General features: G+C 36.3%; 1 protein-coding gene across 1 annotated transcript in view; it reads right to left on the bottom strand.

Moving 5' to 3' along the window:
* Positions 1 to 14360, bottom strand: part of LOC136813030 (fibrillin-1-like) — a 54268-nt gene that overhangs the window by 2707 nt on the left and 37201 nt on the right. The window contains 22 exon segments of the mRNA XM_067069540.1: positions 734 to 850; positions 1379 to 1504; positions 1779 to 1898; positions 2011 to 2133; positions 2839 to 2970; positions 3265 to 3453; positions 3876 to 4004; positions 5281 to 5436; positions 5701 to 5787; positions 6200 to 6322; positions 6601 to 6729; positions 7391 to 7594; positions 8276 to 8401; positions 8917 to 9042; positions 9369 to 9494; positions 10067 to 10186; positions 10815 to 10919; positions 11253 to 11396; positions 11763 to 11900; positions 12792 to 12944; positions 13266 to 13406; positions 13823 to 13990. Coding sequence (XP_066925641.1) covers positions 734 to 850; positions 1379 to 1504; positions 1779 to 1898; positions 2011 to 2133; positions 2839 to 2970; positions 3265 to 3453; positions 3876 to 4004; positions 5281 to 5436; positions 5701 to 5787; positions 6200 to 6322; positions 6601 to 6729; positions 7391 to 7594; positions 8276 to 8401; positions 8917 to 9042; positions 9369 to 9494; positions 10067 to 10186; positions 10815 to 10919; positions 11253 to 11396; positions 11763 to 11900; positions 12792 to 12944; positions 13266 to 13406; positions 13823 to 13990 — 2982 coding nt within the window.

Below are 14360 nucleotides of genomic sequence, written 5' to 3'. Positions count from 1 at the left end.
GTAGGGTTTTAGCATAAGAGATCGAGTCATTGGATACACGTTTTTTTTTTATAAGGAACTCGTTTATAAGGAACTCGAGGCTGAAAATGGTTCAAAAAATAGGGAATTGTTAAGGAACTGCTCAGGCTGAGAGTAAGTGGATTTGAAAATAATGTACCTTATTGGGACTAATTTGACCAAATTTTGATCTTTCAAGGGGCAAAAAGTTCAAAATTTCCTATGTATTAAGGAACTCGATAAGGAACTTTGAGACTGAAATTCTCTGTAAAAATAAGGAACTCCAGGCTCAGAGCAAAGTTAAGGTTCCTTATAAAAAAAAACGTGTATCTATAAGGTTAGATACTTCTTTAGTACTAACTGCACTTCAACATATAAGAGTTATTATCCGGTATTTAATACATTGATCTAGGATCATTCATCTAGGACTTTTAAGACAGACTTTGATTGTTTTCACAGGGCCCACGACCAGCTGGCTAAGCCTTAGACAACTTGATTATCATTCCCATCCCCGTTCCAGTTAAACTCGATGATGTCTGTGAAAAGCACTATTCTTGTGTAATAAAGCATTCCAAAGGTTTATAAATTGCAACGCTCAGCGAAACATTCTTCATAGTGACCAAAATCAAATCAAAGAACAATTTTTTGCTTTTTTGCTGGCATGGCTTAAAGAAACAAACTTCGAAACAAACTAAAAAGAGCCTTGCTTCCTTCAACAAGCATTCAAATGACTCACCGTAACATTGGATCTGTCCGTAGACATTGATCGGGTAAGTACCCTGTGGACAACCACACAGTCCTTGGTATTGACAATTGTCGGTGGTTCCTGTTCCTGTATTTTCTTCCTCGATATCTATTGGTGAAGATGAAATCAAAATAACGTTTTCTTGGTTTTGAAATAGGCTATTTCACAGTCGCAAAGCGTAATGGGTAACCAGGATCAATGCGCGCTAATGACGACTTACTATTGGTCCAATCTTTTGAAAACTTTTTGAAGATTTTTGCATCAAACCAACGGAAAACCGTTGCGCAATCAGTCCTGATTACCCATGATCCATTTCGACTGTGAAATGGCCTATATGAAAGTGATATTTGATACTACATCGCGGACCCATTAGCTGAATAATCGTAAGTGACGTAAAGCCAGTCAATACGTCACTTTCAACCAATCAAATGTTGGGTGTAAGATGTAATGTCAGAAGACATTGCAATGGTGCATATCATGAATATGAAGCATGAGTGCAGAACTGATTGCGTTCTAATAATTACTTCCCCTTGGTTGGTTGAGATGAAATATCTCCAAAATGTTTGACGTCAGCGTTCCTATTGATAGTGAAGAATAAATGACCTACGAGGAAGATAGTAGAATATTAAAACTTACAAGTACATCCACCAGTAGTTGAATTGAATTTGTAACCACGCCCACATGTGCATTCGTATCCTCCTTGTGTGTTCTTACATGTTCCCAATGCACATATGGTAGAATCCGTTGTACATTCGTCAATGTCTGAAAAGTGAAGAAATACCAGAACTTTAGATCTAGTCATATCTAGTCTTTTTATTGCTTTTCTTGTTTGACCAAATAAAAATATAGAAGTAAGTATGGAAAACTATTTCTTTCGTCTTGATTAACCAGACTAAAATGATAGAAGTTAGTATAGAAAGCTTTTTCGTTCGTCTTGATTAGCCAGACTGAAATGATAGATGTTAGTATAGAAAACATTTTGCATTCGTCTTGATTAGCCAGACTGAAATGATAGAAGTTAGTATAGAAAACGTACCGATACATCTTCCATCCATGATCTTTCGATAACCTTGTGGACAGACACATTCATAAGATCCATCTGTGTTTTTACATTCGTGAGGACAATCGTGATTTCCTGTCGCACATTCATCTTCATCTAAAAAAGGAACAAAAGTATAATTTTCTATTGGGGAAGATATTTAGTCCAATTTTTTTCAGTGAGAAGAAGGTGTATGATATATAAGATTCAATACTGCACGATAACTTACCAACACACTGTGTTTTGGCTTCATTGATAAGATATCCCTTGGGACATGGACATTCATATGAACCGTCTGTGTTGCGGCATTCGTGGGGACAGGCGTGACTTTGTTCCGCACACTCATCAATGTCTGGAAGAATGAATCAAATATTTCAGTGCTAATGTAAACAAAAACACGAGAGTTTGATTATATAAAATCAATTCTTCAGAGAGGCTTTCTTTCACCAATAGGTAACAAATTATGATGAAGAAGATGGAAGGTTATTATTATTTCTTTTTCCCGACATGTTTCGTACTTCTCCAGTGAATTAGTAGGGGGAAATTTGTTCGTTTTTTTTAGGTCGCTCGACTTTTTTAGTCAAAGCACTTGTTATACATTTTTGGAAAGCTAAGGGGTAGGGGAATCAAAATAACTTGGGTGCCAATTTTTTTTCGGACACTTTGGTGTGATTTTCGGACAAATACGACACTCTCAGGTAAAAATTAATGAAAATTTTAGCTTGAGAAAACGTAGACCTGTTGTATATTTTTGGAAAGCTCTCAAAAATTTAAGATTAGTGATATATTGCGAGTATAGGTGATTTCTTTACCTAACTCGAGATATTAATCCTTAAAAACAGTGTTTTTCAGTGTTTTTCAGCCAGAAACAGCTGTTTTGTCCAGTTTATGTGCTTTCGGAAGCTCAATATCTCGAGTTAGGTACTGAAATCACCTATAACTGTTTGGAAATATTCTCGACCACCCAGAAAAAATTAACAATATATTGTATGGAAACTCCATACTCATCTTCTCGGTAAACCAGACAAAATTAACAATATTTTGTATGGAAACTTACCAACACATTGTTTACCATCCATGGACAATTTATAACCGTCATTACACATACAACGGAAGCCATCATCAACATCCATACATTTACCGTTCTTACAGATACCGTCAACGATGTCACACTCGTTGATCTTGGTCACTAAGAAGAAGGAGGAATTCAAATTGACGAAACTTTAGATTAAAATCTACGTTGAGAAAGTATTGACCTACAAGGAAAAAAGCCCGTCCAACCAAACCAAGAGAATCATGAGCATATCTTAAAACCCGTAAAAAACGTAATCTAAGCAATATCTAACCTTTTTGGACCCTGGCCTTAATGTATCTCTGGCCAAAAAATACCGCTTATAAGGTCCGGTGTAAAAAAGGACCATTAAGATAATATTCCAGTCATTCAAATTTAGAATTTAGTATAAAAAAGGACAAGAATTCTTACTATTTCTGCCACCGCACAAGCTCAATTCGGCAGCGGAACCTTTGACTGGGCAAGCGGCGCAGTTGGGTCCCCATGCCTTGCCACCGCCAGTACAACAGCATTCTGGTTGTGTGACCTTCTCCATTCTCTTCAAAGAGCCTTGACAAACATCATCGATAACGGTGGCAAAACATAAGCCCATTCCTTTGTCTAGATTAGATGGAAAAACAAGAAAATTATCAATTAAAAAGTTTGATCTTCAGTTATTTGGTCCCGTTTAAGAGATTTTGACTATCATAAATAGTGCATTTTCAGTGATAATGCAAATCAGCTAAAGAAAACTTAAGAGGAAAAAGAAGAGGAAACATTTTAAATAAGGTAAAAATACTGGCGAATATACTTTCTAAAAGAAAGTCATAAAAGCGTGGCTTTTTAACTGATTCGATTGAATTATGAGGTGCTCTTAGCTTAATTCTTATTATTTAAGGGGCATACGTGCCGAACATGATCTTTTACGGACCGCATTATGGTGATTCCTTGTTATATTAAGAGCACCGATACTCACCAATTAATTATCTGAAATTATTTTTTGTAGTATGTATAGCCCTTAAAGAGTTATGCAAATTAGTTACCTTCACAGAAGAGTTCATTTCGACTTCTCATGAATGGAGGATCACAATCGCATCGATAGCTTCCGTCCACATTTTCACATCGTCCTCCTGGTCGACACAAGTTTGCGTCTTCCGCGCACTCGTTACGATCTAATTTAGAAACAAAATATAAGAATATCAATATTGAGACAAGCTGTATTGTTTCTAGAGAGTCTGATTCTGACTACTTTAATCGGATTAAATTTTACGAGATTAAATTTAAAAAATCGCGACATTTCTGGATTTAATTTCGCGAGTCAGGGCAACGGATTAGAATAGGTGGATTAACTTCTCTCGTTGCTCCCAAGAGAGATCCATTGTCTTCTCATTGTTACAAGAAAAATCTGTAAATGACTCTGCGCACTCCTCGTTTAGTTTTTTCATTGTTTTTATAAGAACAATTTTCCAATTTATACAGTTTCGAAAACGAATTTGTCCTATGATTCGATCAATTTTGATGATTTTGCAAATATTTTAAATCCTGCACTTAAGTTTTAGCATCAACAAACGCTAGACCAGTTTTAATGTAAATTTTTAATCTTTTGTCAATGGCAATCTTCAGATAAGTGAAAATTAACGTATGGTCTATAACTAAGAAACTATCGATGGGTCACGAATGGGTTGCATACTGGTGAAAGAAGACTGTATTTAGAATTAGGAAAATAAATTTCAAATTATTTGGCTAATTTCTGCATTGGATAGAAAGGGCTAAAAAAGTGCATTTTCTTATTTAAAATGTACCACGTGATACGTAATGACCAATGAAAATGTTGAAAGTAATGATTTTTTACAACTTTTTACAACTTATCAAGTTTTAATTGCTAGCAAACTCGTAAAAAAGTTTGATAACCTAACGAGGAGTGTTTTCTATGAGTTCTTAATCCACCTATTCTAATCCGTTGGTCAGGGTTTTGAAAAATCTGGCCTGGATTTCGCGAATAAGCCTGAAAACAGCTGAAGAATAGCCATTTTTTGCCATAAATGAAGACTTTGGACTGGTTTCTCCGCCGAAAATGTGATTTTAAAAATTTTGTGGTGGATTTAATTTCGCGAGTCAGGAATCTCACGCGTTTTCGCGAGTTTTAATTTCGCGAAAATGGCAAAAATTTGCGAAATCGCGAAATTTAATCTCGCGAAAGTTAATCCGATTAAAGTAAGCATTGCTTTCTGATGAATTTAGATGGCATTGTTTTTCAAAAAGCTGCAAGTGGCCTCCAGGCTATCTCGCTCCAAAATATTTTACCCATATTCCCTTTTAAGAAAAAAAGAGATTATCCAATGTATAATATCAAAATTTTATGTACGGTGGACCAAATTTATTACAATATTATGAAGTTCAAAAACAAATAAAACAGATTCTTTGATGTTCTGTAAATTGTCCACCTACCGACACATCGGTCATTGCCAACTCTGATGAAACCATCGTGACACAAACACATGTGCGTTCCAACTAAGTTTTTACATTTTTGTTGACATCGGTTGTTTCCTGTCGCACATTCGTCGATATCCTCACAATGTCGTCCGTCAGCTCCAACTTTGAAACCTGGTGTGTGTGAAATTGAAATTTGAATTTAAAGATTACAACACTAATAGAGGCTTTGGTTCCTGTACATAATATAAAATATTATAAAAATCTGATTCAGGGCAAAACATCAATTCATTCATTCATTCATTCATTCATTTTCTCGACCATATGCTGTAAATATTATAAGATAAATCTTGATTTAACTTCTGCTGACCTCACATGGTGTTATTTTTTCTTCAAAAAATAAAAGTTATCCATATCTTTAAAGAAAAATAAAATTACCTTTAGGACAGATGCACATGAAGGATCCCACCAAATTTTTACATTGGAAAGCACACAAATCGTCTTGTTCAGCACATTCATCAATGTCTAGGAAAATGAGAGAGTTTTGGGAAATGTTAGGTTTCATATATCCGTGCACTAGACCAGAAACCGGTCTATCGCTTCACTGCGGAAATTTCGAAACACTCAATTCTTTGTTCATTTTCTCTTTTGGATGTTGCAAGAGAAAAAAAAGAAAAAGGTTAGCCAAAGTTTTTATGCTAAAACGAACGAGTATTCCATAAAATGGGGTCTAAAAGTTTAGCCATTTCTTTTTGAGAAATGGGTTAAACTTTCAAACATATTACTATCTGGTGTGATTGGACCCTTTATTCAAACCATTTGGTTCTTTGATTGCGAAAAAGATACATAAAATTTAAGTTTTTCTTTCTACAATTACCAGACTACAGATCGATGATTATATGATTGTGGAGAGTAATCTCAAGAAAATTGTTATTACCTTCACAGACAGGTGAATTTTTAGCGTTTCTAAATCCTTCCAAACACGTGCATTCATACGATCCATCAGTGTTGGTGCATTCACCGTTTCCACAAGCATTCTCCAAGTCACATTCATTGATGTCTAAAATGAATTTGAAATATATAAGAATGCCATAGGGAATTTCCCTTCAGTCCGCATTGTTTGAGATGCTGGCTAAATCGAAGGTAATTTTGGAAGTTTTACCATTTTCCAGGGGGGTATACACATTTTCAATAATTTTTTTGACTTGAAAACGTTCGTCCATCCCCTATATGGTTTTTTAATGGAACAACCCTTCTTCACATCTTCACAAAGGAATATGTCACCACTTTGAGTGTAGATAATAATCAGATAGTTCAACAATGTAAATGTAGACTTACCGACGCAACGTAAGGGGTTACTTGGATCTTTCTTATAGCCCTTGTTACATATACATGCAAAACTTCCATTTGTATTTGAGCATTGTGCATTAACACAATGGCCGAGATTTAATGTACATTCATCAATATCTAGAAAATGAAATAAAAACATTGTATACATTGGTCAAAGCAATGTTTCATCCTCAGACGAAAATTAGGCAATTTTGTTGGATTTCAGGACGAAAAAGCCTCTTTTTGTACCTCGCTCAGAAATCCGTCTGAGACGGAAGAACTTTGCACCTATATTGTATATTTCATATCCGTTTTCCTGACAATGTTTAATGCGCATTTAAAGAAATATCAAAAGAGTACAGTTATGTCTCTAATATGGGGGCTAGGCACCTAACCAACATATTCCTTATGTCAGAAATAATCCTAAGTTATTTGTCTGATATAGCTGCTAGAAGACTCACAGATTTATCAAGAAATTGGGACTGGATTTAGTAGAAATTTTCTTGTCGTCTCCCCAGATATATACTCAAAAACCCTTCCTGTTCCAATAGTTAATGGGCATTTCCAGAAAATGTTCGTACATGGGGGGGGGGTTGGAGGATATAGTGTCCGGGGGGTAGTGAAAAGTCTACAAAATTTGCCCTGTCCTGCGGGTAAATTTCTAAAAAATGTTCCACCCTCCCAATCCTCCACCCTCCATATTCAAATTTTTTCTGGAAAAGCCCAATACCAAATACCAATACCAAATTTATTTTTAGTTATTTTTTAAGATTTAATAAGATACGTTAAAATAAAATACCTGTTCCATCTTTGGTTAAACCAACTCCTTTAGGACAGATATGGTCGAACTCTTCCGTATTTTTATCCGGACACAACTCACAACCGGGGAATCCCCATCCGGCACCCATTGAACAACAACAATCAGCTCTTGAGATATTCATTTGATTGGTAAATTGACATTGTCCTTCGAATTCGGTCGCGTAACAATATCCTTGTCGTAAATCTAAAGGAGAAATGAGAAGAATCTTTTGAAACGCAGTAAAACGTAAATCTCGTGATCCAAGCCACGATAAACTTCCAATATTAGGGACGAGGAAGGTAGAAAATCGAAAAAAATCTTACCATCATTCCCATATTTTCATTCCTTGAAAAACTTTGAATTCTTCAGAAAATTTCGAAATTTGAAGACCTTCGAATTCCATGAAACTTTTTTTGAATTATACATTTTCACAAATCGTCTTTTGACTTTTCCGATGTTTTCATTTGATTTGAGAGTTTCTATGGAACTTCCACTCATTGAATTTTTTTCGCATTTTTTTTTGTCCGGAATTAAAGGTTTTCCATCTTCAGGAATCTATCTAATCAGATCTGAGAAGGTTTGGTCAAATAAGAGTTTTCTTAAGCACCTGGTGGGTGTGGTGATTTACACTCGTTCACTCTACCGGGTGGTCCAAAAAAAGTTTTCACACGTTCCCAATTTTGACGTGGACCGCTTTAATCATGTTGTCGACTATTACCATTAGTATTGAGAGTTTGAAAAGCGGACTGGGCAAAATAAGAGATTTCCAATCCTGATATTTCCATATACATTTGTAAATATGAAAATATGATATTTCCAAAGTTTATGATCAGGAGTGAAACATCATATTTCAAGATATTTCCAAATTTTGGGAGTATGACTCACCGATGCATTCTTGACGGTTAACACCGGCAGCGTGACCTTGTGAACAGTTACAGAAGAAAGAGCCAGCTGTGTTGATACAAACACCTCCGAAACATTTCGTCTTGCCCGTTGAACATTCATCAATATCTAAAAGTTGCAAATAAATTTGTAAGCAAATTTCACAATATACGGTACAACTTCACCATGTATACATACATCCCAGCTGGCACACACGTTCATCTAACGTTAGATAAACGTTGAAACAACGTTGTGTGCCAGTTGGGTACGGTACATGTACCGTGTATCAGGGGTATGTTCATGTTTGGAAGTCAAAAGGAATATCTCAGCTTAAAAACCCATTTGCCTGTTTTTGTGGATTACACCCAAGCGAGAGGTTGATCATCAATTCAGTTCTTTGCAGGTAAAGTGAATCTTGAATCAATTGAAAAGTAGGAGCTACTAAGTCCAAAACCAATTAATCGTCCCGACTTGTGGAAATTTTTTTACTTCCCCTCGATTTCCATATAACTCGTTATAGCCTTCAGTGCTAGAGCTATTTCCCGTCCCCTGCTTTATGGGATAAAATTGTAAGTTCTATAATGAGAATCCTATAATTTTGGGCCAATTAGGTATGAAAACATATTATTGTAGAAAATATTAACCTCTACAAATGTTATCAGCTTCCAGTTGGAATCCATCATCACAAGTACAGACAGCAGAACCAATTGTGTTTCTACATGTTCCAAAAACTCCACAGAAAGTGCTTGGGTCTTCACATTCATCAATATCTGAAAGGGAACGTGCAAATAAAAATTGGTTTTGCGAAATTCTATACACTCATTAGGCATTCATTTAACCCTTTCCGGACTAGAGAAAGGCACCTTTTGAAAAAAAAAATTAAAATATTTCGATAGACGGCAGCTGAACAAGCTCTTGGCGGGATGGCCTAGAACTAGATTGCTTTTAAGTTTAGTCACTGGCATGGGCTATCCCGTGGCCCGTAAACTTATTTTTGACTCTTTTGTGTTAAACTTGTTGGGACAAAGTCATGTCAAGTTGACTCTAAAGAAATTATGTCCTTGAATCGGCAAAAAGACGAGCGAATTTTCCTTACCAAGACATCCACGTTTGTTGGCAGTTTGTTTGAATCCTTGGTCACACGAGCATTCATAACTTCCTTCAGTGTTGGTACAAGATCCATGTTCACACACAGTTGCGTATAATTCACATTCGTTCTTATCTTTTGAGGAAAACAGAAAATAGGTTATTTTTAAAGCGCAGATCCTGATCTTTTGGTTTTCTTAAAAAATGATTCATGACCAACAGTTTTTAAGCCTATTTACAGGATAGTTCCTAAGGGATAAGTAGGGTGCACGCATCCCCTCTGATCAGTGTTCAAACTTCTTCCGTCTCAGACAGATTTCCGTGTAAATAAAGAGGTATTCTCGTCTCAAAATTCTGTACATTTCGCCGAAATGTCAAGATAATGTGCTAAATTGCTATGTAAAATTCGTTTTCCGTCTCAGAAAAAAATCTTGGTTTGACCACTGTTTGATATTGGGGATGCTCATCGTGTATAAAATTCCCGTCCGAGAGTTACCCCAAATATCAGAGGGGATGCGTGCAGCCTAAAGGATAAGGGGGGGAGGGGTGATTACCAGGAGTGATTTTACCAGGGGTCGAGACCTGCAAAGTCTGCTGAGTAATGCCGTATGTGCTATCTAATATCATTGCCGCCTTTAGTTTAACCTTACTCGCGAGTCTTGGTTCTAATATATCATTATCGTGATAGATTACAGAACAAATTCTTACCAACGCATTTTCCCAAAGCATCTTTGTGATACCCTGGTAAACATTCGCACGTGTAACTTCCGATGGTGTTTTCACAGACTGCATTTTCACAGGCCATCGGGTTCATACATTCGTCCATATCTATGGATATGAAATAATATTTAAGAGATAAAAAAGGAGTGAGTTGACCAAGTTGACCAAGTTTTTTTTTCCGGCCGAAAATGCCGGAAATATTCCGGAAATCGATGACCATTATCTATAAAACGTCAATCCGAATTCCAATACTAATGGACTTAAAACTGCCAATGATAGTTATCTTATCCAAAGGGTGCACGTGGATCGCGGTCGTGGTTCTTCCTAGACCTCTACGCAGTATCAAGTAGAACTAGAGTGACATAGATTTACAGTTGACGCTTCTGATCTGACGTTCTACCATTCGATACCTTAATTTGGTCTAATGTCAAGATCCTTCAACTAATTTCGACACCCCTTTTCAGAGATAGGAAAGATAGAAAAATCGGAATCACTTCCGACCTTCCTATTACTCCCAGCTCTAAAGATGGTAATTAGAAGAGGGATGTCGACATTAGACCAACTTACGATACACTCCCTTATTCAATGAAAAATCAAAATTTCCTTTGAAAATCGACTTAAAAAACGTCAACTATAAAGAAATTTTTTAAAATTTATAAAAAATCATGTTCATTTAATGTATGTTCGTGTGATAAACGATTCAACCAGAAAAAATAATTCAAAAGTATGTACAAACCTTCACAAGATTTTCCGTCCATAGTTTTCATGAAACCAGCATTACATTCGCACATGAAACCAAGACCGTCCACTTTGTTTGTACATTGACCGTTCTCACAGTAGCCTATAGAAATGAATGTTGGTTGTTATACATGTTTGACTCTTGTTGGAATATGATGTCCAAACCCGGTTGAGTACTTAGGCAAAACAGGTGACGAGTATGTCCAAGTCACGATGGTACAAATTTGTAGGTTAATCGCTCAGAGGGTCCCAAAATCATTAAAATCGAAAGTTTCCCTCTCAATAAGGGTAACGAGTTTTGAAAATTTTGACCAATTTTGACCACAACGTTTTCTACAAGCTAACCCTAAAGTATAATCTCCCGTTGCTCCAAAAAAATTGCTATTGTAACTGTTGAAACATATGCATTTAATTGCAAGCATAAAAATGTGATTACCTGGAGTTTTGCACTCATCCAAATCGACACAGTTGACATTTGATTCATCTAGCCTCATTCCGTCAGGACATTCACAGAAGAAGAATCCAGGCTTGTTGATACATGTTCCTTTCTTGCACGGATTATCAGCACACTCGTTGATGTCTAAGAGTGTTGAAAGTGAGGTGGAAATCAATATTTTGGACAAGGACAGATTTCCCTTGGGTTGCTTAAATTTCTGGTGGATTAATTTTAACGAATTTCGCAAAGTTTTATTCTCATAATGGTAATTCAAGAAATTAGGTAAAAGATACATCGAAACAGAATTTTTCCACGTCGAAATTGATCCGCCTATTAAAAAATAACGATGTACCTCGAATATAATATAATGTAAATATAATGTAAATTATAATGTAAATATAATGTAAATATAATGTAAGTATAATATGATGTAAAAATTATGTCCCAACCAAAGAAACTAAGCATGGTGACCCATGTTTAATATGAATCTTAATATGAATGGAGCCTTACCAACACAAGTAGTAGCCATGTTGACGACAGCTTCTTTATAGCCCTGTTCACACTTGCATTTGTATTTGGAACCTTCCAAACTGACACATTTTCCTTTTCCGCAAGGGTTTGTTGGCATCAAGTCACAGAAACCAAATCCTGAAAAAACAGAGTGTTATTATGAATCTCTAGTATCACTTTCACTCGAATAAGTTTCCCATTCCTTCAGTTAAAAATGCCTTTAAAAATCAGTCTCTCTAACACGAAATTTTCATAACTCGAGCCGGTTTGTGCTCCCTGTGCGTGTTCGAGAAAGACTCCCAGTGCAGTAGGATAAGATGTGTCAGGGAAAAAACGAGATGATAGCATTCTAAAATATAAGGTTAAAAAAAAATCTTTATTGTGACAACTATTATATCTTACATCTCGCTACCCTGCATTTTGAAGAAATCGTTTATCAGACTCCGCGGTATCTACTTTCAGGTGTCTAATAAACGTACATGTGTGCATTTTATTAATTTTGACTAAAATTTTCCTATAATTTCAAGTGCTACTTGTGTTTCTGAGGCATTTGATCTCTGACTAAGGAGGTTTTTATCTATTTGTCAAATGAAAGCAAAATACCCATTATTTACCCCTAGTAAGTAAGTCTGCGATCGCAGTCGGAGGCGACCCGAAGGCTCCTCTTTCGATAGCTATCTACCCGAAGGTAGGGGAGGGCGCCATATTTTCTCCCTGGATTGCTCCACTTACCCTTGATCCTTCCCTTAATTGCTAAGCATCAAGCAGAGAGGCATCAAGTACCATTTTGGGAATCTTTGGTATGACCCGGCTGGGAGTTAAATCCACAACCTTGCAAACCGTAGCCGGATGCTCTACCAGACTGCACTACGGTCGCTTATTTACCCCCTAACCGCAGTGAAAAGACCCTTCAATTAGATTTCTACACCTCCATTTTCAACCCTGTATGTTTTTACGTTCACCAGGAATTGTTTTTTCAGGAAAATGATCAAAGCTTTGTAGTAAACAAATTGGAATGATATATCATACCTCCTGTTTGGTTTCTAATCTTTTCATTGTTTTCGACAATCTTTTTGTTTTCTTCAATAGTTTTGTTGATTTTCTTGAGGACCGTCGTGTCGTTCGTGACTCCAACGGGGACGACTTTTTTATCATCGTTACAAACTAAAGCTCTGTAAGCGGCTGTAAAGATAACATTGAAGTATTAATTAGGTAGTAACTAAATGATCAACAGTCTTGTTTAGTCCCACTTTGCACACAACATTGTCTCGAAGTTTATCTAACATGACACATGGGTGTTATGCGAGTTAAGATTAGCGATGTTTTGACGTTGCATGTCAGCTCAGTCTACCGAAGTCTCTGAAAGTCTCTTTTTTCTCTTTTAAAGGGATAGTTTAACAGTAGATCGAAAGTGATCTGTTCGAAATATAGTCTTTAAAAAATTTCAAGGGAAAGTCACTTCAACGTTTACCACTTATTGATATTAATAGGTTAAAAGCTTACGTTCTCCCAACACAGGACAACCATTGCAATTGCCAAAGGCTCGCTCAGGACTTTCACAACAACAAGAGGCTTTGGTGATGTTACCGAGGCTACCATCTTCACACAAGCCATCAACATAACACAACTCGAATGTCGCCTTGGCTGTAAAAAGTAAAAAAACATATTAGAGGTTATTTCAGGATTGGGTTTAACATATATTCAAGGTTTTTCAGGTTTCGCTAAAATTTACGTAAGCTAGCGACACTCCGCCATTTACGGCAGACTTTGTAGAGTCGATTGCTTATGTAATCGAATGTTTTATTACGTAATGGCCAAAGTTACATAACTCACGTCAAACTGAAATTTATAAAGGAAGAACAGAGAAAACAACAGAAATTGGGTGTCTGTTATTAACAACGGTTGTAACTGTTTCTGATTGCCTTTGCAAAGTGGAGTTAGAATTTGGACAATCCAACCATGAGTTGGACATAAAAAGATATGCAGTCTTAGTCAAAAAGTTAACTCCACCATGTCTGTGAGGGTTTAAAAAGTGCGTTTTATTGACAATGCAACCTTACCTTTACATCTGTCACCCCCGGCAACTTTGACGACTTCAAAACCTTCGTTACATTCACATCTGAAACTGCCATCATCTGTATCAATACATTTTCCATTCTCACACAACACTCCTTCAGCTACTGCTTTGCAAACACTATTCGTCTCTTCAATCTTATCTGTGGTTGTTCCTGAAAATAAACATAAACCTTACTCTTAACACCGCCGAAAATATCATATTCATGATATGCACCACTGGAGAGTCTTCTGAGAATTTTCAAAATTTTCCACCCAATACGTCACTTAAACAATAGAAAAAGTGACGTATTGAGTGGAAATTTTTGAAAATTCTCAGAAGACTCTCCAGTGTTGCATATCATATTCAAAATACGTGAACTTTGTCTTTATAAAGAAACAAAAATACAGGGACACTAATATATAATACACGCTTTTTTTATAAGAACCAGCAAATTTTAGGCGAGCTTGAGATGTTCTTAAATTTCTGTTGTTACAAACATTAGAGCTATTATTTTGAGGGCCTATATCTGAGGCTAGTGTTCT

This window comes from Clytia hemisphaerica, unplaced genomic scaffold (genome assembly GCF_902728285.1).
Source record: "Clytia hemisphaerica strain Z4C2 unplaced genomic scaffold, Clytia hemisphaerica genome assembly, whole genome shotgun sequence".
Classification (NCBI taxonomy): Eukaryota; Metazoa; Cnidaria; class Hydrozoa; order Leptothecata; family Clytiidae; genus Clytia; species Clytia hemisphaerica.
Note: the sequence above shows the minus strand (reverse complement) of the source record. Positions and strands in the feature narration are given on the sequence as shown.